This window comes from Amia ocellicauda, chromosome 8, assembly GCF_036373705.1.
Source record: "Amia ocellicauda isolate fAmiCal2 chromosome 8, fAmiCal2.hap1, whole genome shotgun sequence".
NCBI lineage: Eukaryota > Metazoa > Chordata > Actinopteri > Amiiformes > Amiidae > Amia > Amia ocellicauda.
In genome coordinates this window covers 42,809,695-42,837,681 of record NC_089857.1, presented here as the reverse complement: position 1 = coordinate 42,837,681, position 27,987 = coordinate 42,809,695, and the positions used below count along the sequence as shown (strand labels likewise).

Genomic DNA, 27,987 nt, shown 5'->3' with positions numbered 1-27,987 from the left:
CAACCAGCAGTAGTTACCCTGTGCTGGTGTAATGATACAGTCCTGTAGTTACCCTGTGCTGGTGTCATGGTACGGTCCTGTAGTTACCCTGTGCTGGTGTAATGATACAGTCCTGTAGTTACCCTGTCCTGGTGTCATGGTATGGTCCTGTAGTTAACCTGTGCTGGTGTAATGATACAGTCCTGTAGTTACCCTGTCCTGGTGTCATGGTACGGTCCTGTAGTTACCCTGTGCTGGTGTAATGATACAGTCCTGTAGTTACCCTGTCCTGGTGTCATGGTACGGTCCTGTAGTTACCCTGTGCTGGTGTAATGATACAGTCCTGTAGTTACCCTGTGCTGGTGTCATGGTTCGGTCCTGTAGTTACCCTGTCCTGGTGTCATGGTATGGTCCTGTATTTACTCTGTGCTGGTGTCATGGTTCCGTCCTGTTGTTACCCTGTGCTGGTGTAATGATACAGTCCTGTAGTTACCCTGTGCTGGTGTCATGGTTCGGTCCTGTAGTTACCATGTCCTGGTGTCATGGTACGGTCCTGTAGTTACCCTGTGCTGGTGTCATGGTACGGTCCTGTGGTCACTGCTGTGGCTGTCAGATTTGTTTGACACCTCCACTGCTGTGATGGCCGCCAGCCTGCTCTCCTGGATCATCTTCCCATTTGCAGATGAAGACTCCTCATCCAGTCTGGACTTCTTTGCCCAGATCCCATATTTCTTCTTGTGCCCTGTAGCTACTATAGACACAAAACACAGAGGGGCTATTCTATTCTACATGCATAACAATGGCTGCAGATGACTTGTCCCTCGTGCTTTAAAGACCAGTAACCCTGCTGCACGGTGGCCACTCTGTGCCATTGCAGTGCACTTCTCATGATGATATATGGCACCAGTGAGAGAGCACACTACAGACCCAACCTCTTCTCAAACAGCTGAAGTCCCAAGAGCTCGGAGGAGTCTTCACAGCCAGCTGAGGAATGAACCGGGTGTTGAGGGAGATTTCTTGTCCAGAGTAAGAGATTACCGGCCCAAACAACACAAGTATGTACTCAACACTTGTTTGTATGGCGCACAACGTCTCTGGACGAGGAATCTTGTGGAATTTGGAGGGTCTCTGAAACATTGTGACCATGAAATGGTTCACGTTAACCTCTCCATATACTGCGATATGAAAAACCCTTGCTTACTGGCCAGCATCCCCCCAAATGATTGCAGATGCAACACTGGTCTAGATCATAGTATCTTTGATCAAATTCCCTTCAAAACTGAATAATAATACTCAAGGATATACATTTTCATAAGGGGCTGTGTAATTAGGAAGTTTGCAACTGTGCGCGAGGTCACAAGGTCAGATTTGACGACACTTTCCAGTAATTTCTACACGAGTAAGTGTCCGTAGCTTCTGAAACGACATGCAGACATATCAACAAAGACTTATTGTTTATGAGGAATTATTTCCTGGAAACTTCATTCAATCCACAGATCCTCTCCCTTTCCCTTGACAACCATAGACATGACCTAGATTTCAGTATAATGATAACAAGATGATACTCCCACCACTCAAACCAACCTTGTGTGGCAGCGCTGTCCAGGGCATGCAGCCGGAGTCCCGAGTCCAGCTGCCGGGGTTTGGTGTGGAGGAAGAGGTAGCAGAGCATGCACACGCTGACCACGAACGCCAGGAGGACCAGGGCGGCAATGCCCAATCCGAGCATCGCTCCTATACTGAACGACACAGACACAGACAGCCGTGCTGAAACCTTGACCGCATTCCAGGGAGACGCACTCACAATGGGTTGTTGCTGTTGTTTGTGCGAGTGTGAAGGCCCCGATTACACAAGCGACGCACACAATGGACAGGCAGCGGCGCTCGCGGTGCGGAGACAAAGACCGCAACCTTGACGTCACGGAAAAGAGAGGAGCTTAGAAAGATGCACTGTCTTAGCATCTCATATTTTGAAACTGATCTTCCTGCTTGTGCTGCATCTGCCTGGTGATGGAGACGGAGCATCTGTAGGAGGGACACACTTACTCAACATTCAGCGCCAGTGAAAGACTAGGTGTCCCTGGTCTTGTCTGTTCTGCTGTGAAATCTGTTATCTGTAGCTGCACGATATCCACATTAAATAGCTCGTATAGAAATAATGCACTCTCTAAGTGTTCAAACATAACAAACACATACGAATGGATGCAGTTGCTCAGCGGCGTGTTTGGTAGGTTTAAGACAGAAATTCTGACCAGAGCCTCATCATACTTGTGTCTGTTGCCGTATTTGAAACCAATACCTGTAGTGGTGCAACTGATGGAGGTTTGCATAGTTAACAACACAATCACACCTTGGCTGACTTCTGCAGGGCAGGGTAGCTCCTCGCGTGGTACCAATGGGATCATAAACACAAACATGGACAGACAACAACAAATCAAACAAACACAATGTACAACTCAGTGAAATTCCAGCTCTAGTTCAATTAAAAAAATACACCTTCAGATCAATCAATCGTTTTTGTTTTTTGTGACTCAATCGGCAGCATTCAGGTCCCTGATGCACCTGCAAAGAAATCAGCCAATCAAACAAGATCGCCACCATCACCCTCTTTCCTCCGGGAAGCTGCCTGGGATACCGAACCACAAAAACCACCACAGACGCCACGCAAAGTGGTGTTTGGGTTTCAGAAAGGGAATTAACGGCAGAGCTGAAGGCAAATCTGACTTGCATATCTTTAATGAATTGCATTTTATTTTTCTTCCTTTCTTTGATTAGTGTTGGGTGGGCGTTATGTAAGCATAACATTGAACCCACAACAAACCAAAATATTGATGTGAATATTAAGGAATCTGTGCACAATCTGAAAAGCAACCTGGTGTTGAAGCAAACGCTAACCCTAAGACTTGCTGAAGTCCAGTGCCTGCAGGAGGGTCAAGCGTAGCTCAGGCAGTTTCCATCTGATAGTTAAAACCGCACAATGAGCAAGCTCAGCTTCTAAGAATTAGAGTGAAGGATATAAGGGGTTAAACTTGTTTTTCCTTTTTCTTTAGTTGCTTTTGAAATTGCAAAACTCCACTGTGTAAGAAATGAGGAACTAACTATACGATCACCATACAAGGGAATGTACGAACAGAACACTGTGTGAGTCCTTTCTCTCCAGCAATCCTGAATAAAGCGTATTGACTGCTTCGTCCCCAAACCTGATGTGAAGCCCTGTTTCTTGGACACCGGTGCGATCACGAGACCGGCAGGAAACCCATACATCTCCCGCTGCAATGGTCTTAATAAGTCACTCTGTTCTCTACTGTTAAATTGCATCTCTTCCTCGGCGGTCTATTTTCAGTCCTGTTTTGTGTATGTGTGTTTTACAGTTCTTTTCCGTGGGCCCTGATGGCTCTTCTCCTACATTACTGCCCATCTTTCCGGATGCTCGGGGACAAAGCAGCCTACTTGAAAGCATTCCTGGCTCACTCTGCCTCCGAGGTTAATCCACACCGAACAATGTCTCAATCAAGCCGATTCTTTCAAGTTTTCCTTCACTGCTCCCCGGCTCCTACTCGCGCTGAGATGGTTTCAGTGAGGATTTGAGTCTTGTTTCACCGATGGGGAAAGACACCTAGTATTTCATGAGATATGAGTATACAGTAGAAATCAAACTGCAATGTTGAAATAGGGGAAACTGGGAACTACTTTGGGGTATTTCTTGAGATAATTTGCGTTAGTTTAAATTTGAAGTTTTCAATATATATGTGTGTGTGTTAATTACTTTCAATCTACTTGTCATTATGAGTTGAACACAGCAGCCATTATAAGTGTATGTTTGTCATTACTGTGTATTGATATTGAGATGACCCTGCCATGTTCAAAAGTATCACAGAATCTGATTTGACTGTTAAAGGACAACCCCCAGTTTCTAAACATGTGTCATACGTGTGCTCAGTCCCTGTCACTCCTTCCTCTCTGTTTGTAGGAACCTGTCTGTATCCAGGAAGTCACGCCACTTCACACCCTGAACGCCGAACACAACCCTCCTATAGCATTTCGATCACTGCCATCCTGTGGGGAGGGTTCAACTTGTAAGCGTTAAAAGTTTCTACTGTGCTAGAATTAAACAGGAAATCACAGATTGTTTTCTTTTTCACTTCTGCCAACACACATGAGGGCATGTACATGACATTTTCAGATGCTTAAAGACTGAACGAAAGATAGAGGAAGAAATAAATACTTTTTTATGTTTCTTTACTTCACAAGGATGCAAATAAAGACTGTGAAACAATAAAGCCAAGCAAAGAAGTGGAAACAATTAAGGTGGTTTCTCTACAGAATAACCCCACATATAAAAGACAGAACACTATAGCTACTGCCGGGCAGCACGTCCATGGCTTTAGTGGACTTTAGTGTCCTTCTGTCCTGGGATAGAAACCTATCATTCCCCCTGTGAAACACATGCTCTCCACGCTGCGGCAGGCTGCTTACCTCAGGGTCCACATGTAGGCGTGCTTGTAGGGGAAGTAATTGCCCGGCTCACTGCAGCAGTACTTAAAGTCGGTGAAGCCACAGCAGAACGCCAAGTCCGAGTAGTTGTGGTTGGGAGGGCAGGCGAACCTCTTCACAAAGCTGGTGTTTGTGCTGTAGTAGCCCTCGCACACGTGCAGTCCCTCAGTCATGCTGGACGGGAGAGGGGCAGGAGAAACAGCACGGGGGTCAAGTCGTCGGGGTCTCGGCAGCTGCGCTCCCCTCTGCCTGGCTGCGCTGTGCTGCCGTCTCACTCGCTCTGAGTTTTATGCACAGGAGCAGGCAGCTGTGGTGACATGAAGGAGGTGGGCAGAGAGCTCTGTCATCGGGGAGGTGGCTCTCCAAGGAGACAGAGACCACGTTCTCCGGCTTTTTGATTTCCAGAACACGAAGATAATAATTATCATAATAAAAAAAATATATATATATATATATAAAAACTGCTGTTTTTTTTTTTCTGTGAATGCCAAAAATAGCCTCCCTGTTTCTAGTCAAGGCCATAAAGAATAGAGTGTGTGTGTGTGTGTGCTTAAACCTGCCTGCACATTTTTAAAAGCTCCTGTCACACATGCTTTGTTAGGAGTGATCTTTCTCATTCTCAGTCTTGGGTATCAGAGTGCTGTTACCCACACACACTGCTCAATAGAGCAATCAGCTACAATCTGATGAGTCGCACAAAGCCGAGATTGTCGGTGTAGCCTCTGTGTGTGTGGCAGTGACAAGATCTGAGTGTGTCTGTGTTCGCTCCCTGCACCTGAAAAAGCATCCGTCCCTTTCAGGCAGGTCGGGGTGAGAGGCTTCGTACACTTCAGTGTGAACAATTTAGATCAGCGGATGAAAAGCGCCGCTCAAATCCCTCGTTTCTGCACAATGACAGGGCTGCGGGGGGTCAAATCAACTGCCTTCGGTTCAAACTTTTATGTCGATCGCTCAGAGCAAAGGGGACGGTTGCCATGACATTGCATTACTAGACTCTCATCTGCGCGAACGTGCCTTAGGTATGCTGCAAGGAGGCATGAGGACTGCGGATGTGGCCAGGGCAATAAAGTGCCATGTCCGCACTGTGAGACGCCTACAGGGAGACAGGAAGGACAGCTGATTGTCCTTGCAGTGGCAGACTACGTGTAACAACACCTGCACGGGATCGGTACATCCGAATATCACACCTGCGGGACAGGTACAGGATGGCAACAATAACTGCCCGAGTTACACCTGGAACGCACAATCCCTCCCTCAGTGCTCAGACTGTCTGCAATAGGCTGAGAGAGGCTGGACTGAGGGCTTGTAGGCCTGTTGTAAGGCAGGTCCTTACAGACATCACCGGCAACAGCGTCGCCTATGGGCACAAACCCACCTTCGTTGGATGTCAGTGTTGTGCCATGGCCAGCGAAGAGCCGGATCTCAACCCCATTGAGCACGTCTAGGACCTGTTGGATTGGAGGGTGAGGGCAAGGGCCATTCCCCCCAGAAATATGCGGGAACTTGCAAGTGCCTTGGTGGAAGAGTGGGGTAACATCTCACAGCAAGAACTGGCAAATCTGGGTCAGTCCATGAGGAGGAGATGCACTGCAGGACTTAATGCAGCTGCTGGCCACACAGATACTGACTGTTACAATTGATTTTGACCCCCCCTTTGTTCAGGGACACATTATTCCATTTCTGTTGGTCACGTGTCTGTGAAACTTGTTCAGTTTATGTCTTAGTTGTTGAATCACCAGGGATGAAACCCAGCATCTGGTGATGTCTATGGGTTCAGACTTCAGGAAGTCATTGACTGCAAAGGATTTGCCACCAAGTATTAAAACTCACTATTTAATTCATGATTATGTTAGTTTGTCAAATTCTTAGAGCCCCTAAAATTGGGGGGATCACATATAAAAATGGGTGTAATTCCTACACTGTTCACCCAATGTGGATGTAGCTACCCTCACATTAAAGATGAAAGTCTACACTTAAAGCACATATTGATTGTTTCCTTTCAAATCCATTGTGGTGGCGTACAGAGCCAAAATGATGTCCAAATATTTATGGACCTAACTGTATCTAAGCCAGAACTCACATCTGAAACAAGAATGCAGCTAAAATAGAGGAGGCATTCAAAATATCTCTGCCACAATTTCATATCCCTGCTAACCTGCCAGTACTGGTGTGTTAAAAGCCTCATCTTGCTTGGTTGCTAAGGCATCTCTCCTCATAGATAATGGGAATGACATCACTGCTATGATGGCTAGAAAGCTCACAGACACACAATGTCCAAATCCTTGCCGAAAAGAGCTTGTATTATTTCATTGTAGTTTGAAGCTGTTGACAGAGGAAATGGACGTGATCATTCAGTGCGATCTGACAAGCACAACGACATGATGGACGCATCAGTGTCGCACACATTCAACTGTGTGGCTTGTGGAAATATTCTATTTCCCACGTTTTTACAGTTTATCAGACAAATTAAAGCATTCACCCAGACAGCTGCAATGTCACATGACAACCGGGTGTGTAAACTACAGTCAGGAAGTGGCTATAAAACCCTGTGAGGTCATCCAGGGGCACCAGGGCTGTCATCCACCATTCAGACCCACTGAGAGATGGGATTGGTCCAAATACTCAGACTAAGACAGAAAATGAAGCCAGTCTTGACCCAGTCACAGACTACAAGCCCAGCACTCAGTAACAACTGTCCATCAGCAGAAAGCAAGAAGCCCCCGGCACAAAGACAACTGCCCCGCCATTAAAAAACAATACCCTTCATTAACAATAGAGACAAAAGAAAGCTAGCTACTGAAAATTATTTTAAAACATTACATCTTTGAATGCTTGGTGTTTATTTTCTTTCTTTAGTTAATACATCAATCATTTTATCAATCTTATGTGGATGAGTAAAATGCAATAAATATCTCGGTCTTTGTCATTGCCGCACATACACGGTCTTCACTTGGCTAATTGCTTCAGTTTACTTTCTGATGTGAGCCACAGGAGTAATAGCTGCAAAGCTTTTAGCTGAAATGTTTGGGCAAGGATCCAGGGGCGTCTCACACAAAACAGCATTGCATTTTCAAGAAGAATAATTGCATGCACCGAATTATGCTTTTGCAAATGTTCCAGAGGCCCTGGGCTATTGTCTTGTGCTGTACACGTGATGCCTGAATTGCTTTGTTTTCATATGGATGCAGTTAGGTCTGTTTTCCAGCAGGACGAGAGGCACCACGTTATTATTGTAGGTGTCAACACTGGAGACTGTCCAAAACAGGACGGTTTGTGTAAAAAAGACAAGCGGAAGCTAAGGAGTTTTAAAACTGCACCATTCTGCAGCATTAAAATAACGAATTACATCAATTTATTTACTTACTTCGATGACACACTGACACATATGTTTTTTGCTAAACACTGTCACCATGCACAGTTACATTTTATTTATTTGTAGAGCTGAAAATATTTAGATTTATCTCATTGTTTCCTTGTGATTGATGTTTTAGATATTGCTAATATTTAGTTATATTACTAAGGGGAAGCAGCAAGTATGATGGGAACAGTAGAGACCCATGCCACTGCTGACAGCTGACTGTAACAAAGCCAAAGACACTGGTTTCACTGTGCACTTCTCTACATTGATGGTAAATAAGGCAAGGGACAAGGTCAAAGCTTCAGCATAAACTTACTTTATTTATGTCCTGCTTTTGTTTGCACACATACGTGATCAGAGACCCACTCTGGGTTTTGATTGATTGTGTCAATTAACACGCACACATCTTTTCAGCTAGATACACATGCAAACTCAGATGTAAAATAAATTGAGACAACTGAAAGATGCTCTGAGGAGGCTGGTGAGAGTACAGCTTCACTGGCCTCTTGTGGATTTACAGTGCAATGACCTGAGCAATACAAATAATTGCTTGAAAACAAAATACACAGCTTTGGCAAAGAGAGAAGGGTTGATTTAAAAACATTGACATTTTTAAAGTGGACAAAGATTTTACACATTGCTGTCTGGTTTACAGACAATATGCAGAACATTGAATGTAGTCTCAGAATAAATATACAGGAAAGCCTGTGTGAACACGGGCCTATCTCTGTGTTATTAGTGCAGAACAGTTATACAAGATTGATTTCCTCACAACACGCAGCCACTTCACACCCAGTCAAAGTTCACTACTTCCTGTCATTTTAACCACCACTGTTGATCCAACTGCTGCAATAAAAATGGTTAATATTTTCCATTTTCATTTCCAGTAACAAGGCTGTTACACCAAGATTATTATCTGCAATTAATTGTGTTACAAAAGTATGACAATTATGATTCAATTATTTTATGCATCACCCTGTGCGGTTTTGAAAAACTGGTCCTTCATTAGATATCTATCTATCTATCTATCTATCATACATATATATATATATATATATATATATATATATATATATACACTCACCTAAAGGATTATTAGGAACACCTGTTCAATTTCTCATTAATGCAATTATCTAATCAACCAATCACATGGCAGTTGCTTCAATGCATTTAGGGGTGTGGTCCTGGTCAAGACAATCTCCTGAACTCCAAACTGAATGTCTGAATGGGAAAGAAAGGTGATTTAAGCAATTTTGAGCGTGGCATGGTTGTTGGTGCCAGACGGGCCGATCTGAGTATTTCACAATCTGCTCAGTTACTGGGATTTTCACGCACAACCATTTCTAGGGTTTACAAAGAGTGGTGTGAAAAGGGAAAAACATCCAGTATGCGGCAGTCCGCTGTGCAGGCTGGTGGTGGTGGTGTAATGGTGTGGGGGATGTTTTCTTGGCACACTTTAGGCCCCTTAGTGCCAACTGGGCATCGTTTAAATGCCACGGCCTACCTGAGCATTGTTTCTGACCATGTCCATCCCTTTATGACCACCATGTACCCATCCTCTGATGGCTACTTCCAGCAGGATAATGCACCATGTCACAAAGGTCCAATCATTTCAAATTGGTTTCTTGAACATGACAATGAGTTCACTGTACTAAACTGGCCCCCACAGTCACCAGATCTCAACCCAATAGAGCATCTTTGGGATGTGGTGGAACGGGAGCTTCGTGCCCTGGATGTGCATCCCACAAATCTCCATCAACTGCAAGATGCTATCCTATCAATATGGGCCAACATTTCTAAAGAATGCTTTCAGCACCTTGTTGAATCAATGCCACGTAGAATTAAGGCAGTTCTGAAGGCGAAAGGGGGTCAAACACAGTATTAGTATGGTGTTCCTAATAATCCTTTAGGTGAGTGTATATACAGCTCTGGAAAAAATTAAGAGAACACTCCAAGTTCAGAAATCAATGTTAAGTGGTCTCTTCATTTTTTCCAGAGCTGTTTATATATATATATATATATATATATATATATATATATATATATATATATATATATATATATATATATATAAACAGTACTGTGCAAAAGTTTTAGGCAGGTGTGAAAAAATGCTGTAAAGTAGGGATGCTTTCATAAATCGACATGTTATTATTATTTTTTTTTATCAATTAACTAAATGCAAAGTGAGTGAACAGAAGAAAAATCTACATCAAATCAATACTTGGTGTGACCACCCTTTGCCTTCAAAACAGCATCAATTCTTCTAGGTACACTTGCACACAGTTTTTGAAGGAACTCGGCAGGTAGGTTGGCCCAAACATCTTGGAGAACTAACCACAGTTCTTCTGTGGATTTAGGCAGCCTCAGTTGCTTCTCTCTCTTCATGTAATCCCAGACAGACTCGATGTTGAGCTCAGGGCTCTGTGGGGACCATACCATCACTGCCAGGACTCCTTGTTCTTCTTTACACTGAAGATAGTTCTTAATGACTGTCGCTGTATGTTTGGGGTCGTTGTCATGCTGCAGAATAAATGTGGGGCCAATCAGATGCCTCCCTGATGATATTGCATGATGGATAAGTGTCTGCCTGTACTTCTCAGCATTGAGGAGACCATTCATTCTGACCAAATCCCCAACTCCATTTGCAGAAATGCAGCCCCAAACTTGCAAGGAACCTCCACCATGCTTCACTGTTGCCTGCAGACACTCATTCATGTACCGCTCTCCAGCCCTTCAGCGAACAAACTTCCTTCTGCTACAGCCAGATATTTCACATTGTGACTCATCAGTCCAGAGCACCTGCTGCCATTTTTCTGCACCCCAGTTCCTGTGTTTTCATGCCTAGTTGAGTCGCTGGGCCTTGTTGCCAAGTCTGACCAGACTTCTCCACACAGTACATGGGTGTACCAGGATCCCACTGTTTTCTGCCAATTCTGAGCTGATGGCACTGCTGGAGATCTTCCAATCGTGAAGGTAAGTAAGCATGACGTGTCTTTCATCTGCTGCAGTAAGTTTCCTTGGCCGACCACTGCGCACTGCGTCTGCGGTCCTCAACGTTGCCCGTTTCTTTGTGCTTCTTCAAAAGAGCTTGACAGCACATCTGGAAACCCCTGTCTGCCTTGAAATGTCTGCCTGGGAGAGACCTTGCTGATGCAGCATAACTACCTTTTGTCTTGTTGCTGTGTTCAGTCTTGCCATGGTGTATGACGTTTGACAGTAAACTGTCTTCAGCGACCTCACCTTGTTAGCTGAGTTTGGCTGTTCCTCACCCAGTTTTATTCCTCCTACACAGCTGTCTCTGTTTCAGTTAATGATTGTGTTTCAACCTACATATTGAATTGATGATCATTAGCACCTGTTTGGTATAATTGTTTAATCAGACACCTGAGTGTTTTGAAGGCAAAGGGTGGCCACACCAAATATTGATTTAGATTTTTCTTCTGTTCACTCACTTTGCATTTTGTTACTTGATAAATATAATCTATTAACATGTCTATTTTTGAAAGGATTCTTACTTTACACTATTTTTTCACACCTGCCCAAAACTTTTGCACAGTACTGTATATACACTCACCTAAAGGATGATTAGGAACACCATACTAATACTGTGTTTGACCCCCTTTCGCCTTCAGAACTGCCTTAATTCTACGTGGCATTGATTCAACAAGGTGCTGAAAGCATTCTTTAGAAATGTTGGCCCATATTGATAGGATAGCATCTTGCAGTTGATGGAGATTTGTGGGATGCACATCCAGGGCACGAAGCTCCCGTTCCACCACATCCCAAAGATGCTCTATTGGGTTGAGATCTGGTGACTGTGGGGGCCAGTTTAGTACAGTGAACTCATTGTCATGTTCAAGAAACCAATTTGAAATGATTGGACCTTTGTGACATGGTGCATTATCCTGCTGGAAGTAGCCATCAGAGGATGGGTACATGGTGGTCATAAAGGGATGGACATGGTCAGAAACAATGCTCAGGTAGGCCGTGGCATTTAAACGATGCCCAATTGGCACTAAGGGGCCTAAAGTGTGCCAAGAAAACATCCCCCACACCATTACACCACCACCACCAGCCTGCACAGTGGTAACAAGGCATGATGGATCCATGTTCTCATTCTGTTTACGCCAAATTCTGACTCTACCATCTGAATGTCTCAACAGAAATCGAGACTCATCAGACCAGGCAACATTTTTCCAGTCTTCAACTGTCCAATTTTGGTGAGCTTGTGCAAATTGTAGCCTCTTTTTCCTATTTGTAGTGGAGATGAGTGGTACCCGGTGGGGTCTTCTGCTGTTGTAGCCCATCCGCCTCAAGGTTGTACGTGTTGTGGCTTCACAAATGCTTTGCTGCATACCTCGGTTGTAACGAGTGGTTATTTCAGTCAAAGTTGCTCTTCTATCAGCTTGAATCAGTCGGCCCATTCTCCTCTGACCTCTAGCATCAACAAGGCATTTTCGCCCACAGGACTGCCGCATACTGGATGTTTTTCCCTTTTCACACCATTCTTTGTAAACCCTAGAAATGGTTGTGCGTGAAAATCCCAGTAACTGAGCAGATTGTGAAATACTCCGACCGGCCCGTCTGGCACCAACAACCATGCCACGCTCAAAATTGCTTAAATCACCTTTCTTTCCCATTCAGACATTCAGTTTGGAGTTCAGGAGATTGTCTTGACCAGGACCACACCCCTAAATGCATTGAAGCAACTGCCATGTGATTGGTTGATTAGATAATTGCATTAATGAGAAATTGAACAGGTGTTCCTAATAATCCTTTAGGTGAGTGTATAGATAGATACATAGATATATAGATAGATAGAAAGATATATAGATGGATATCTTATGAAGGATATCCCCCACCTCAGTTCAGTTCCACTACATATAGACAGATGACAAATTAAAGGAAGGACCAACATTAAGTGTCTCAGTGAGGTGTTGGGCACCATGAGCCCACCATCCAGCCCCTACTGGAGGGATGGACACCATTCTTCCAGAAGATATTCCCTCATTTGGGGTTTTGATGATGGTGGTGGAGAGCGCTGTCTAACACGTCGGTCCACAATCTCCCATAGGTGTTCAATTGGGTTGAGATCTGGTGACTGTGAAGGCCATAGCATATGAGTCACATCATTTTCATACTCATCACACCATTCAGTGACCCTCGTGTCCTGTGGATGGGGGCATTGTCATCCTGGAAGAGACACTCCCATCAGGATAGAAATGTGTCACCATAGGATAAAGGTGATCACTCAGAATCACTCTGTCATGATGTGCAGCGACCCTTCCCTCTAAGGGGACAAGTGGACCCAAACCATGCCAGGAAAATGCCCCCCACAGCATAACAGAGCCTCCGGACCCCCTCACTGTAGGGGTCCAGCAGTCAGGCCTGTCCCGTTCTCTTGGTGTCCCACACATGCACTCAGGGAGGATGACTCACCTGACCATATCACTTTTATCTCTGTAGACCAGTGCCTATGGTTTTTGCACCACTGAAATCCCAAATGTGCATTTGTCTTTGTAATGAGGGATTTCTGCACTGCAGCCCTACAATAATATCCCTCTCTCTGTTGTTCTCGACGGACTGTTCTTGCTGACAGTTTGATCACATCCTGCATTGACATTCTCAGTCACCTGGAAAACAGTTGCTCTTCTGTTTTTTCTTACATATCGCAGTAATGCACAAGCATCACGGTCATCGAATGTACGCTTTCCACCACAATTTCCAACCCTATTTGCTGATGTCTTTCCCATAGATCTAAATGCAGATGTAACTTTAGTCACTGTTCCTTTTGAAACACGAGCCAGTTGAACGTCTGTGACTGAAGCTCCTGGCATTCGTGCCCCAATAATGACCCCTCTTTCAAAGTCACTTAGATCCTTTCCTCTTGCCATCTTGATCCAAAATCAAGGTCAGCTGGGCCTGCTCAGCATTTGTATACATGCACAGAGCATGATGGGATGTTAATTGCTTAATTGTATCATGCAATACACCTGTTGGAGGTTCATCCACCATTATTCAGGTTTTTCCATTAATTTGTCACCCATCTATATAGATATATGAGATCCCCCACCTCAGTTGAGTTTACCATGTGATGTAAAAATCATGCTTTTAAAATGTTATGTTATCCCATATGGGATCAGAGACATGGAAATATTGCATTCTTAATGAAATCCTAGTGCCAAAAGCTTATTTACACCAACAAACACCCAACAAAATGGGCCACTGATCTGCAATGTTGAGGTTTATGCTCTCCGTGTTCACAGCAGTGCTCTGTACTTCCCCTGTACTGTCCCAAGTCACAGTTCGCTAGTAACACCAGGTGAGGCATGACTTTTGTTCACTCCGCTGTTTGACCCTGGTTGGACTCCCAGTTTGGATTTTCCCCGTGCCGACTCAACGACGTTCAGCAGAGCGAGAAGGCTCAAAAACAAAGTGCAATATTTCCATCCTAGTTCCTGCACAGACCCCTTTCAGTGAAGACACCCCTCATCTGCAGGGTTACCAGGGTCTTCTGCTGTGCTCCATCTCTGGACAAAGCCTCGGACTGGCACACTGGAGCCACCAACTTCCTGAAGAGCCAAAGAGACCTTCCGTATGTGAGACACAGATTATGAAACCTTAGCCTGTTGGCGTATGTACTACAAAAAACAACAGTCATTAGGATTTAAATCTGGATATATGTATTATACACAAACATATCCCTCTGTCCAAAGGTTAAAACAATGTAGAACGTTGACATTGGGGACTGTATCTATGGTAATTTAAATTACAAACACAATTTGTTTTATTTGTGCAATAAAAGTTAATTATTAACCACCACCACCACCATGACTTTATAAGAGTGATTCCAGTCCCCTACTTCGTACTGAAACAGCCGAGAGAAACAGGTGAGCTCGTGGGTTATTTTAAATGATGTGTTAATTATCTGATGACTGTGGTTGAATAACAGAAATGCAGATAAGTGTGGCGTATCGAAGGCATTTTAGTGTGTGTTTCAGGTTTAGTTTACTTGAGCGTATTTATTTGTATTTGTATCCCATCTGTTTCCAGACCCTACGGTCTGCTTCATTATAAAAAAAAATCAGGGTTAATAACTGAATTCATAGTTAATGAATAATACGTTATCGATATGTAATGAATTGGAGTGTAGCATCTTGTTCCCCCATGTGATAAATGGAGGAAATCAAAGCCATGAGGGGGAAATGGTGCAAAATATTGCTTGGGCCGGGTGAAGCTATCAAACTGGAGGCTAAAGTATAAAACGGGGGGTTATTTAGCTATTTTATTTCCCCATAGTGTTCTCATGAAGTTTTAAAATACTGAGGATGGACTGTCAGTAATGTGGGGTTCTGTAGTTCTGTGCTCTCTTCAGCTGTGTGTTGTGCACGTTAACTAGGCTACGAATGCGTGTGTTATGTCAGCTAGACGCCATGTTTGTTTTTGTTGTACTACACCAAACCGCAAACTAAAACGGCTCCTGAGTTGGCTTTAAAACGCTGTAGAAGTCAGTTAACAAATAACACATGTATTTGCCTACATCCAGGAATAAACACAACTTGAGTGTATCGAAAACAGTACATGCTATATGCAGAATTTGTTTTTTGATTCAAACATGTCGGTCACCCAACTACCAAGATCTGTTGGATCTATTTAAAAAGAAGCAGGTGGTACAAGTGTCTTCTACTACTGTTTGACCCAATAATTTGCTTTATTCTGCTCAAAAGTGTCGTTTATACATAGCACGTCAAATCTCAGTGCGTTTGTAATTTTCCCCCGATTGCTGCTCCTGTCCGACAGATGAATGCATGGTTGTGTTGATGTTGTAACCCAGGCATTGCGTGTGAGCTGTTTAAGGTTGTAAAGAACCCGCTTCCTTGGTAAAGTAATTAAAGTTTTAATTTAAGGTCAATGCTACTTTTATAGGTTGTGAAAATCCTAGATACATCTCTATCGAAATGAGATCTGGAGTTGCATGTTGGACTCAGTGACACACTGACAAGGAACACATATTGGAGAAACAATAGATAGATAGACAGACAGAGAGATAGTTTATTTTAGGAACCATGACGGGATATCTCTGCTTCCTTTTCCAGTGTGATAATGGCCGTCACTTCTCAGCCAAGGGCCAGCGGAGGGTACCCCGCCACCGAATGGCAGACGGGGATCTGCGACTTCTGTGACAACTGCGGGACGTGTAAGTCCAGACCCCGAGAGCAGGGAGGGAGGCAGGGAGGGCAGGCCGGGGCAAAGCGGGGCAGCAAGCACCTCATCTCCCCATAAACACCTCGACACCAAGACAGCACCAGTGCTCAGTGACTCACGTTCCTTCTCCTGGCAAGAGTCCAGCCCAATAAAAGTGTCCGGTTCTTCCCAAAACTTAATGTGTGTTCTATATAAACACACAAAAGTGCTAAGAATAATAATATTAACCCTCCACAGAAGGGGTACAGCTATGCATTGCTTTAGAGACTTGAAGGTGATGGTCCATTTAGCCTCCAGGGAAACCCTCCGCTCAAAGTGCTGTTTGTGTCTCCGCTGGCCAGGCTGCTATGGGTTCTGGTGTTACCCCTGCCTGGGCTGCACCATTGCCAGAGACATGGACGAGTGCTGTCTCTGTGGACCCACCATGGCCATGCGCAGCGTCTACAGGGCCAAGTACAACATCAAGGTGACTAAGACAGGATTTTTAAGACAGGATTCAGGTTTGGAGACCATTGAATATCTCGATTACAGAATGCATTTGTTTTTTATTTGTTGTTTTTTCCCCCCTTCTCAAGGAGAAGGCAAACAGGCCAAAGAAAATACAATTTGAATCAAAATTATGATTTACGAAGATGTTAATATACATATGTGCGTGTCTGTTTATTCGGTTAACAACTCGAGTTGTCGCTGTTGTGTCTCTCTGCTGCTCTAGGGATCCCTGTGTTCTGACTTCTTGTACACTAACTTCTGTGGGGTTTGTGCCACCTGTCAGCTGAAGAGAGATATTGACAGGAGAAAGGAACAGGGCATCTTCTGACATCCCAAAGGTTTTTTTTTTTTTTACCAATTTGATTTATTTTTAGAGATTAAAAGAGTAATTTATTCCAGAGGTCTTGACATGTGTTGGTGTGTTCTCTGCCCCTTGACACTTGGGGGTCAAGGAGAAAGGGGCCGATGTATTGTGTGAGACCAGCGAACGGATATAAAAGGGCAAAATCTTACGTAGGCATTGCGTAGGTAGCGTAGGCATCGTCATAACTGTATTAGTAATTAGCCTCAGCCTGCCCTTCAACCCATAGCATTGTGCAGCACAATGGGTCACTACAGGACTGTCTCCTGGAGTCTACAGTTAAGTATAATTGAAGCCGTTCGATTCATATCTTTGTGTAGTCAAATGCTAGTATACAAAACCTGAAATCACTCTAATCACAGGATCTCTGTTCTAACAATGTAGCACATGTTTCTGCCTTTTTGGTCTGGACCACACTAGTCAATCTATTGTGAAGTATTGTGAAGTATTTTGATACTTTGCCAAAAGGAACTTGAGTCTCTGTGGATTTAAACTACTTGTATCTCCCCCTCCCTCTATAAACCTGATTACGGTTGTTTTCCTTCCAGCTGCAGCAGCACTGTAGACACGCGGCCCATGGGAGAGAAATCTCACCCAGAAGCAGAGATGAGGAACCAGGCCGTCTACACTTCAGTCTCTTCACTATATTCTTTATTAAAGGGTTTTTAAAGCAGCTCTGTCCATTTCTCTCTGTGTGGCCAAGACAAACCAAAAACAATCCCTGTGAAGTAAATAATAGAAAAGCTATTGACTCTGACCCACTGCAGCCCATGAATAACAAGGAGCTTTTCTGAGAACTTTGAGATTCAGTTTATTGTCATAACTGTGGGCGAGACCGAATCAAAACTGTTCACTGATTGCAGGCATCTCTATCTACACAACCATGACCTGGTTCCAGTTACTGTCAGAAGCCCAGGGTTCAAGCCTGAAATGTGCTCTCTTTCAGGAAAGCCAGTTTTTATCTGGTCCAGGCCTGTCTGGTCCACCTTCTCTGTGGATAATTGCTCCACATAAGGCACTGTTCATCCCAAAGATGCCCCACTTACATTGACAAGACACACCAATTGCCAGAAACGAGCTACATATTAGTGTCAACAATGTGTGAAGAGCATAAGGCCTGTTGGACCAGTGGACACAAACCCTTTCATTGTTTTCTACATTTAAGAAGAAATTGCACAAGGCACATTGTCACACTATTCAAAGCACCTCAATGCTGCCTCCAAAGGTCAGACGCAATTGTGCTGTTTGCATGGTAAAACATTTGTATACTTCCCTTATTGGACTCTGGTGCCGTGGTGTACCTGGCTCCAGCTCTCCCCATGTGACGGACCACGCTGCCCCGTCGACTCATAACAAGTCACTGGAATTCCCCTCAAGGCCTGCCACATGGATGGGCTGCTACTGACCTTGCCCAACCAGACTGTTTCGAATAAAGACCATGATTTATTAGATTTATTTAATAAGATAAGGGTAACTGGAGAAGCATTTGCAGAAAGGAAGATCCAGGCAGTTCTGAAAGACTACTAAACTGTCTTTTTGGCTTTAAAGGGTGGGGTGGGGACTCAATTCCTCTCTGAATATCAACAACGCCAATTCCAAAACTCTAGGTCAAGGAATTAAGATTGAAATATATTGACTTTAGGACATGAGACAGTGTCCAGTCGAGAGGAGGCCATTCGCCCCATCGTGCTCGTTTGGTGTCCATTAATATCTAAGTGATCCAAGGATCCTATCCAGTCTGTTTTTGAATGTTCCCAAATTGTCTCTTCAGCCACATCAGATTGTGACGCCTCTCTGTGTGAAGAAGCGTCTCCTGTTTTCTGTCTTGACTTTAGGTCTGTTGTCAGTCTTTCTCAATTTATTTAAACATAACATCTGCAAATACATTTTTGATTGGGTTTAACTGGTCAACTTCAAAAAGACATGCAATTAAACTATGTAAGTTATTAAGGTTTATCGGGATCTGTTTTGGGAGCTGGTCTTTAACATTACACATCAAAGGCAGAAAACTATTTGACACAAAAACATACATTAAAAAAGGTAAGCGATGCCACCTAGTGCCTTTCAGCCTTCATTACATCGTACTGAAGATGAACCAGTCTAGTCTCAGAGGTGCTTGAATTACATTCACGGCTGTATAAATTGACCTGACACATATTAGACACCAGGAAGAAGTTAGTTGGGGTTCTTCACCTTGATCTTTGGTTTTCAGCAAAGGATCGTTTCAATCCACCAGGTACGTCAACAACTTTTATTCTGTTCAAACAGCACGGCCATTATAACACATTATGCTTGTTGAATACCAAAATACTACAACAATGTAAGCCCACACAATGCACTTGAGTTTATTTTTTTCCCCTGCGTCTTCATCCGATGGCTTTTACAAGTTTAAAAGGAACTTAAAATTAGTCAGAGGACTTGGAGCTGTACCACGTTTAGGATCTAACATACGTTTATGTGCATCTCAATCACCTGTTGACAAACAAAAACAGTTTTAATAATAAGAAAAGAGTCTTCAAAAAGAAAAGGAGAACAAATAATTTACACGACCTTCTGTTTACATGTGGTTTTAAGTTAACAGTCAACTGGCACCACAGGACACCTCAGTTATGTTGGGAAGAAGGGAAAGCGTGGCGGTCAGGTATCCTGCAGACGTAGACCTGCGAAATGAGTCAGGTTTGCAAAGCTCAGACTCCGGCTGCTCCATCTCAAGTTCATGTTGTTGTGGTGAGAGGAACTGCCATTGCCCGGCTGGTAGGATTCACCAGGCGGTACAGATGCAGAAAAGGGAAACATAGCGACACATTGGGACTCTGTAGTAAACTCCACTGGGGTCGAAGCGGGAGAATCGGCCGAACAACGCGCACGATTCCCTGGGAAATCCCCGGTCTTCACGCACACCTTCCTCACTTCCAGCTCCACACGACGCGGGCAGCGCTCCACAGAAACGCATTCAGCTGCTTCAGCCTGTGGAACCAAGCGGTGCGGTCCCGGCCCACGGGCTCCGAGCGACAACCAGGTAGCGGGCAGCCGATACTCTGAACACAAGCTTTCTCCCAAAACTATCACTGCAAACCCTCACACGACTACGCTTGGAAAAGATGGACACACCAGAATTACCAAGAGTAAAAAAGAAGGAGTGGATTTGGTTACAGTAAGTTTCGTCTCATCCTGGCAGATATTTCAGTCACCTGGTCTGTACTATTGCTTATAAACAGCCTGCGTTTCAATATATATATATTTCTTCCCCCACTGTTCTGTTCAGACTTATCCACAGCATCATATCAGAGAGGTAAAGGTTAATGGAAAAACAAGCAAAACTAAATTAAAACAAAACACGCGTCTTTCCTTCCTAGTATCCACCACCGAACCACTATCCGGTAAACCGAGGAGAGAAAAGGAGAAAAGAAGGTTTTAGGGAGAACGCAGCTGTGGAAACACTAAGAGAATATAAGGCGAGCTTCATGCACATTTCAATTGAGCGCCACTGGCGACACCCCCTCACCGCGAGATCACCGGCGGACGCGGCGCCGAAACTCCGCCTCCACAACCACGGGGGAAGATTTGATGGCGCGCGCACACACACACACCCCTGGATGAGAGCCTGAAGCAACGGTACTGCTGTGGGGTTTTGACGGAGAACAAGCCGGGGGAGGAAGGCCGCGCTGGGGGAGCGCTGTATGCCATGCTGCGGAGGGGGAATGGTCGAGTCCACGCTGGGGGGGGGGGGGGGTGAGTGTTACTGGGTCATCTGGGCCTCCATGGCCTGGGCGGTCCACTCCGGGGCAGCCTGGCTGATCTTCTCCAGCAGGTTATTGACCTGGAAACAGAGGGACTGGATCTGCTTGTCCCACGTGGGCAGCGGCTCCCGAGCTGAAGACAACACAGTGGGGGTTGGGTTATTGTTGCGTTTCCTCCTCAGGGGAGGGTGACAGACAACCGCACACACATGAACACTAATACTGACATGCAGCATCTTAAGAGTCGTGGATCAGGTGGGATTTTCAATAGCTGGTGGCGTACGTTATTAAATTAATTATATGCGGTATGTTTATTAAGTTTCTACTTCCACCATGCTGACCTGGAAGTAAATAAAGCACCTAGATGTCCAGTTAATAGTTCTCAGGTCTGCACATCTGTACTTACTTTCAAAGTGGACGATGCCGTCGATCTGGTCGATGAAGCCATTCATGCGGCCCTCTGTGATCATTTGGGAGGCGATCTTTTCAGCCTGTCCACAAAAACCAGAGATTTCTATGAACACTTACACGAGAGACAGTCGGACACGGAGACAGGATTCTCACCATCACACTGAAAAGCGCACAAGCACGGACGTTTCAAACATTAAAAGGCAACTTCGTTTGCCTTTTTTTATAGTTATGCTTTTTAGCTTTTTGTTTCTCAGCCAAAGCTACAGAATTATTTTTAAATATGTATTCAGCTGCAAAAATCTAGGGAACGTGAATTTGTTAGGGGTTAGGAATCGAAAGCTCTACTTCTACAGTCAGTGAAGCTCACATGAAACAGTACAACGGATTTTGTGAAGCGGATATGAACATATCACATTGCTATCACCCAATTAGCTGATTAACTGTAGCGCACTCCCGTTATAATTTGGGAATACTGGCCCACATCAGACAGCACCCTCGTCAGGATTGAAATACAAATACCTCTGAATAAAAGTGATGTTGCCTGAATCCGCTGCAATCCAACGTAATTCCCCGTTACGCTCATACAGTCAGTCTCTCTACACTGGGTACAAACACAGGTCTCTCTCCACGACCCTCCCATTGAAGTCAAGACAGCAGAGTCCCTGACCTCCTTCCAGCGATTACTCAAGACGCATCTTTTCAGACAGTACTTGTAATTTAGTTGTTGATTCTCCTGTAGAATTGCACTTATACAACGTTTTGTCATACCTCTTGCTTTACATTACTAGCACTCGTATTGTTTATTTCGATTTCCCCTATGCCTCCTTTCCCTTAGCTCTTAACGATGACTTCACATCTTGTCTGCACTTATTAGCTTTTACAATCTAGGATGCTGGACTTGTACTGTTTACTGTATATTTCCAATACACTTGTGTAAATTGGAATTTGTACATGGCATCATGTTTTGAACTGCACTGTATTGTTGCACTTTGTATTGCTCTTATATTTTGTTAGTCGCCCTGGATAAGGGCGTCTGCTAAGAAATAAATAATAATAATGAATCCAGAAGCAGCTCACACGCTACAGGGACAGGGCTTGAAATGGAAAATGGCACGCAAGGTGAGCAGACTGGCTGCCGTTTACTGAAATGCACAGTTACAAACAACGTATGCATATGGAACCGCACAATATTATCATTAGGGAAGAACACAAAACCAACTTTGATGTTTCTTGCTCCATTGGTTAATAGGTGTGAGGTCTGAGACGGTATAGAACTGCGTAACTTGGCCCTCCGCAGATAGGTATATAATCCAGAGGCGATGAAACATTGTAAAATAAGGCATTTATAAATCAAAATAATAAATACACATTTTACACATTAAGTGTCTTTCAATGTAGTAAATTTGTAACAATTGTTGACAAGTCTACTGAAGTTTGATCTTGAGGTGGTCCTTTTCGTCCCACAGACTTACCTAATGTTGTGGTGTACCAGTGTACTTTCAACGTGGGGGAGTATGGATTTATTTATTTAAATGTATTACTTACCCATAAAAAAAAACTATGGAATATTTAAACTTGTTTTTGTACAATAAATCAATTGAACATGTAGCAAGCACGGTTCAATAACACTATTGATTATCTTCTCAAAAACACCACTACACATTCCAACACTTTATTTTTATTTTGCAAAAATGCAACAAATACGGAAAAATCACGTAAATGGGCCCAACGATCCAGCGAATTCTGAGTGACGTGCATCAAACCACACTAAAGCACATACAACAGCTAAGAAATGATTAAATGAATCCGTTCCCACAGTATCGGAGCTCCCGGATGCTGACTTTTAAAGACGGGTTATAAGCGCAATAAAATAATCCAATTGGCAATAAAAAATAAATTCATAAAAACGTATTCTGTTAATAAAGCAAAATTAAATGGAAATATAATAAAACAATCAACGTTCAGTTGCCATAGAGGCCGAAGCCGAGGCTCCTGGCTGAGATTATAAGGGGAGTGCACCGCGGCCCACCGGCTCTCCGCTGTCCTCGCCTCAACAGACCGGCTCTGCAAATCTGCAGCTGGACTCTGGAAAAGGCTTCCGTTTAGGCCGTTTTGGGTTTATTATTATTTTTATTATTTTTTATTTCACACTTCATTTATTAGTATAAGTAGTTTATTGGTTCCCTACCAAGTTGCTTCTGTTGTAACCAGGGGCTTCAACATCGGGACAACTGCCCTGCACAACAACACACATATATATTGAAAATACATTGCATGTGAAGGATGACGTGCTGACAGAAGAGCACGCGTGTTCCCGAGATCCTAATCCACCTGGCGGCACACCACACAGGCCTGGCCACAAAAAATGCTGTACTAGCTTATGGGGATTTTTTTATTGGGGGAGAAAATAACCAAAACAAAACCAACTTGATTCTGTATTGTGTCCTGGATTGGGATTCCTGGCTGCTTGTTTGTAATATATTGGTAAGCAATGGAACTGATTAATACTGATCAGATATTTCCTGTAGGCACTAAAATACAAGCCGATGCCTTTTCTTCGGTCTTCTTGGCTCTTTCGAGTGTGAAGTAGTGAATACTTTACACATCTACACTCTAGATTCATGTTTCGAACTCGATTAAACCCTCAAACACCCATCACCCTTCAGAACAGTGGAAAAATGGGCTCAATTGGTTCAAGGGGTGACACTCGCTAAAAGAGTATTCAAAAATCAATCCAATCAATCAATCAATCCCTGCTTTCATAGACCTGTGAACGTTTATGGGTTTTGCTCTCGCCTCTCCCTGGGCACAGTGTCCCCCCAGACTGATGGGTGAGGGGTAGGGGGCACGTCTCTGCGGTGGGGCAGCGGTGAGGAGTGCTTACCTTGGCGGGGGGGATCTCCAGCAGCGCGCCCAGCTCCTCGAAGGTGATGTTATTGTACAGTTTGCTGGCAGACAGCAGGTTGTGCTCAATAACGGCTCGGTCTAAAATACTGGAACCTGTGATCAGAAGAGACACAGTAACGCATCCGCACCCCTCGGACCGGGGCCTCCTACGCTGGCCGGGGCCACTCAAATGTCATGATGAGAGTAATCTATTTTTGTTCAAATTGAGTAACAAAGTTGTGAAACTACGGAAGCGTATTGTATCCACTGGAAAAAAAAGTTTGTAGTGCAAGACCATTTGCAGTGTTTAGGTACGGGTCACGATACAACAAAACTGGATAGGACGGAGAGAAACTTAAGGAGCAACTAACATTTAGATGAAAAATTCTAAAACACGACTCCTTCAGGGTCGTGTGTGAAGAGTTTCCAAAAGCCCTGTTTTTATACCCATGTAGCTTCCTGTGTTCACCCTATTTACCCATGAAAATGCAACTCAATGAAATATAGCAGTTTAAATAAAGTTTAAAGTTAAAGTTTCTCTCCTTCCTATCCAGGTCTGTCGTATCGCGAGAGATTCCATACCTAAGAACTACAAACTTTAGTTTTTCATGGCAGCAACACACTTCCGTTTAAAACTAAGTTACTTCTAAGCTATATTTAAAACTAAAGTTGTATTAAGCAGTTATACATTTCCTACAATGTTAATTTCCCTCTACTACTGCAACAAAACCCAGACTAACAGCCCCTACTGCTGTGTTTTGAGGAATGAACTGTTCTGGCAACTTCATTACAACCCCTGCCCTCTGTTTGTTCCCCCAGACAGACTGACACCTCATTCCTAAACACATGTATGTAGTGAAAGGCAGCCTATAGGATGGGTGCGGCACGTGTGGTGGTTAAACGCGAGTGTGCTTTCCTAGGGGACTGCTGGAGCTCTGACCGTCAGCTGTGGTGGCTTTCTGGTGGGGCATCAGCATGGCGGCAAACTCCTGCAGCTGGTTGCCCCGGATGATGCGGTCCAGGTACATCTTCTCCAGGATGCCGTATGCTGCCAGCTGCTGGCAGCGCTCGTCCTTGAACAGCGTAGCCAGCATGCGGGAGCGTTGCTGCCCTGGAGGGAGAGGATGGCACTGTTACGGCAAGCCACGACACCCCCGCTTCCCGGTGAAGTCGCTGAGCGCTCCTGAGGAGCAGATACCCAGAGACACAGGGGCGGAGGGAGCGGAGGGGGACAGTACCTGCGGAGGCCAGGATGGTGCAATGCAGCGCGTGTTTGAGAGCTTCTAGCCGCTCGCTTTCGTGGACAATAGACTTGTAGGAAAGCTCGTTGTATCTCTGGGCGGCCTCTATGAACTTCCTCCTGTAGTCCAGGACTCTGGCATAGCACACCTTGGGGTGACCAGAGGAGAGAGGAGTCAACATTGCAAAGCCTACAGCATGGGTGTCACTGTTTAAAGCACTCATCCTCCCCTGAGACTTTGGTAATCACGCTAGGGAAAATGATAACATACTATAATGCCTAGTATTCATGAATATCCACTTTAGAGCTGAGCTTTTTAACTCCAGAGTCACGTTTTATTTTCTTTGTCGACTGAGTGACTGCTATACACTGCAGACAATCCACATTTCTCCCCCCAACATGGTGACATGACGGAGGAGCTACCTTATAGTGGATCTGCAGTTGTTCGTTGGTGGACTCGTTCTGCAGCAGGGAGGCACGGTTGATGTAGGCTTCGGCCTGGACCGGGTCATCGTCCTCGAGGTACAGACGAGCGATTTTCAGGTACGTGTCTAACTTGTAGTCGACGTTGTACTGCCTGGCAAGCACAAGGACAGATGGATTAGTCTGCTATTCCACCATTCAGACAACGACAGACAGGTCAGCCGCTCGACACTACACAACACACACAAGCACTAACAACACAGCTCGCCCAACAGAGAAGACCGGGCTTGGTGATTCCTCAGGCACTTACTTTTGCCCCGTCTCCAGGGGAATTCCAACTAGGACCTGCGCAGCGTTCCTCCAGTCCTCCTCCTTCTCGTAAATGGTGGCCAGATGTTGTCGGATTGAAGCCACCTGAGAAACCATTAAAGCAGTCAATATGGGTCTGGGACAGCTGCCCCATTACAGAGGCAGATCACACTATAACAGTTGGACAGCTAAAACCTTTTCTTGATGTAAATATTCTTATGTACATCATTTCAAACATCAGAGCCTACAGAGATGGCATGGCCACAAAGAGACCTGCACCCTGCGTGAAAGATTCAGAGATAAGCCACACTAAAGCCAGCTACAGTAACAGCAGAGCCCAGGTGACACAACAGGAGGCGTGAGAGAGTGGACTGTGGCCCCTGGGATAGGAGGAGCGTTTACGTCCATGTGTGCTGTGAGAACGGGGTGAGAGGGAACACTCTACCCACCTGCTCCTCAAAAGAGATGACCCTGGGCTGGATCTTCTCCAGGGTGAAGTGGTAGACCTCCTTGGCAGTGCCGTCTGGGAGGCTGGGCAGATGGGTGCAGAAGTCCGTCAGCAGTTGCCTTGAGATGACTAGACTGACGTTCTCATTGACCACTGAGGACGGAGAGGGGAAACAGTGGGGATCAGACCATCTCAGCGCATGGAGAAATTGCCAGGACACAACACTGCCTCAGAAGTCTCATTTGCTTTTATATAAACCAGGTGGGCCTCTGGGAGTTGGAGGAGGTCAGAAATGGCATTGTGCACAGTCAAATAAAATACACACAGGAACAGATACATAACCCTCATTGATTATGCTTTAAAAACAGAAAAATATTAAATATCCTTGTGTAAAGGCACATGTGGGCAGGTCTACATTTCCCTGTGTGGAAACTTACTGGCTTCAACAAAGGCCTTCAAAGCCTCCAGCTGCTCAGCACCAGTGAACTGAATGGCCTTTTCAAGGATCTGTCGGTACCTGTAAAGACAATTAATTACACTGAGGATTGCAAACTCTGACTGACACCCACTTACAGATACATTAAAACATACACCCACCCACACATACATACACATACACTTTGCACGTGTAGTTAGTTACTTTTATGCACTTTCTGTAGCTAAAGATATAGGTTCGTACAAAATGTTATAGGTATCAATGAGTTACATGAACATGGAGAACATTTCTATCCAATCCAGTGTGGGACCGCAGATCTCAGGACAGTCACTGGTCGAGATCCGGCTCCTGTCCACTTTCACCGTGGACTCCTGCACTTGATTTCTCTGCATTTTATTTCACCCACAAACACGACCACCATGTACGTTTTTACAGTAACTTATAGACAGTCTAACGCCATCTCTCCACACACAATAAACACTACCCATGCTGAATCACCGGGCCTCACATAACCTGTCACATGACTTCAAGTAGCAGCCGCTCATCAATACACGGAGAGCTAAAACCCATAACCTCTTTGTGTGGCTGATCTGTGCACATGCCCGTCGGCACTGAAACAGCGTGTTTTGCACGATTAAAAGCTCGCTCCTGCATCTGTAAACACAGCGAGCTGCTCCAACTTCATCTGCGGCCACAGACTGCAGCGCCGCATCGGCCACCGCACACAGCCAGCCTATTGAGAGCTGGCGCCACCCCTGCCACTGTCCTTCGGTATAAACTTGACTTTTCTCCGGGCTTTTGCCACTTACTTTCCGGCGAGATCTTTGTGCGATCCGCTGGAATTCATTAGCTGGGCTAGCTCTTGCCTGACTGCCGCCGCCATCTTCTCGACCGAGATACCAACGACTCTGCTCCGCCAAGTGGCAAGAGGGAACACCTTCCGTCAGGGGAGACAGGCCTCCTGCGCGGCTGATACAACGCCTCGGTCCTCCCAGCCAAGCAGGCCACTTCGCCGGGCGAGAGGGAGGGTCTTGTCTCTGAAGATCAAAGCACAGTCGGAAAAAGGGGTCAATTTACGCGGGACGTCATTACGTCACACGTTAGAGAAGGGCTTTGTACCTTTGGAGCCAAACCAACCGGGTTTGAGTGACAGATCGAGCGGCCATCTTGAGTCATAATAAGCTCAATGTTAGCAGCGCTCTCTG

The 27,987-nt window shown here is 44.8% G+C and overlaps 3 protein-coding genes across 6 annotated transcripts; 1 reads left to right on the top strand and 2 right to left on the bottom strand.

Annotated features, from left to right (window-relative positions):
• Nucleotides 1-1,370: 1,370 nt before the first annotated feature.
• Nucleotides 1,371-4,786, bottom strand: LOC136755299 (protein shisa-like-2B). The gene is made up of 3 exons (XM_066711769.1): nucleotides 4,456-4,786; nucleotides 1,512-1,718; nucleotides 1,371-1,395 (listed from the first exon to the last, which is right to left on the bottom strand). The coding sequence occupies exons 1-3, from the start codon at nucleotides 4,644-4,646 to the stop codon at nucleotides 1,371-1,373; spliced, it is 423 nt and encodes a 140-aa protein (XP_066567866.1). The 5' UTR covers nucleotides 4,647-4,786.
• A 9,877-nt stretch (nucleotides 4,787-14,663) lies between these two features.
• LOC136755118 (placenta-specific gene 8 protein) lies at nucleotides 14,664-17,562 on the top strand. The gene is made up of 5 exons (XM_066711537.1): nucleotides 14,664-14,724; nucleotides 15,931-16,031; nucleotides 16,381-16,505; nucleotides 16,752-16,866; nucleotides 17,438-17,562. The coding sequence occupies exons 2-4, from the start codon at nucleotides 15,938-15,940 to the stop codon at nucleotides 16,854-16,856; spliced, it is 324 nt and encodes a 107-aa protein (XP_066567634.1). The 5' UTR covers nucleotides 14,664-14,724; nucleotides 15,931-15,937; the 3' UTR covers nucleotides 16,857-16,866; nucleotides 17,438-17,562.
• A 1,564-nt stretch (nucleotides 17,563-19,126) lies between these two features.
• cops4 (COP9 constitutive photomorphogenic homolog subunit 4 (Arabidopsis)) lies at nucleotides 19,127-27,781 on the bottom strand. Of its 4 annotated transcripts, none has more exons than XM_066711532.1 (11): nucleotides 27,592-27,781; nucleotides 26,784-26,863; nucleotides 26,348-26,499; nucleotides 25,900-26,003; nucleotides 25,590-25,743; nucleotides 25,165-25,315; nucleotides 24,845-25,037; nucleotides 23,925-24,042; nucleotides 23,229-23,276; nucleotides 21,036-21,120; nucleotides 19,127-20,762 (listed from the first exon to the last, which is right to left on the bottom strand). In XM_066711532.1, exons 1-11 carry the CDS (start codon nucleotides 27,663-27,665, stop codon nucleotides 20,629-20,631), a joined length of 1,293 nt encoding a protein of 430 aa, XP_066567629.1. In that variant the 5' UTR covers nucleotides 27,666-27,781; the 3' UTR covers nucleotides 19,127-20,628. The 4 variants fall into 4 exon arrangements, with proteins under 4 accessions (XP_066567629.1, XP_066567631.1, XP_066567632.1 ...); XM_066711534.1 differs by having other exon boundaries at nucleotides 23,925-24,040; nucleotides 24,867-25,037; XM_066711535.1 differs by lacking the exon at nucleotides 23,229-23,276 and having other exon boundaries at nucleotides 27,592-27,779.
• Between the last annotated feature and the right edge of the window lie 206 nt (nucleotides 27,782-27,987).

Bases quoted from the DNA above. Each gene is read 5' to 3' on its own strand.
- LOC136755299 (XM_066711769.1), bottom strand. From the start codon at position 4,646: ATGACTGAGGGACTGCACGTGTGCGAGGGCTACTACAGCACAAACACC. The intron at 1,719-4,455 runs GTAAGCAGCCTG...TGTGTCGTTCAG, and splicing joins GCCTACATGTGGACCCTGAG to TATAGGAGCGATGCTCGGAT. The intron at 1,396-1,511 runs GTCATGTCTATG...ATGTCGTTTCAG, and splicing joins ATCATTATACTGAAATCTAG to AAGCTACGGACACTTACTCG.
- LOC136755118 (XM_066711537.1), top strand. From the start codon at position 15,938: ATGGCCGTCACTTCTCAGCCAAGGGCCAGCGGAGGGTACCCCGCCACC. The intron at 16,032-16,380 runs GTAAGTCCAGAC...TCCGCTGGCCAG, and splicing joins CTGTGACAACTGCGGGACGT to GCTGCTATGGGTTCTGGTGT. The intron at 16,506-16,751 runs GTGACTAAGACA...CTGCTGCTCTAG, and splicing joins GGGCCAAGTACAACATCAAG to GGATCCCTGTGTTCTGACTT.
- cops4 (XM_066711532.1), bottom strand. From the start codon at position 27,665: ATGGCGGCGGCAGTCAGGCAAGAGCTAGCCCAGCTAATGAATTCCAGC. The intron at 26,004-26,347 runs GTGGGTAGAGTG...ATGGTTTCTCAG, and splicing joins TCATCTCTTTTGAGGAGCAG to GTGGCTTCAATCCGACAACA. The intron at 20,763-21,035 runs GTAAGTACAGAT...TGTTGTCTTCAG, and splicing joins CGGCATCGTCCACTTTGAAA to CTCGGGAGCCGCTGCCCACG.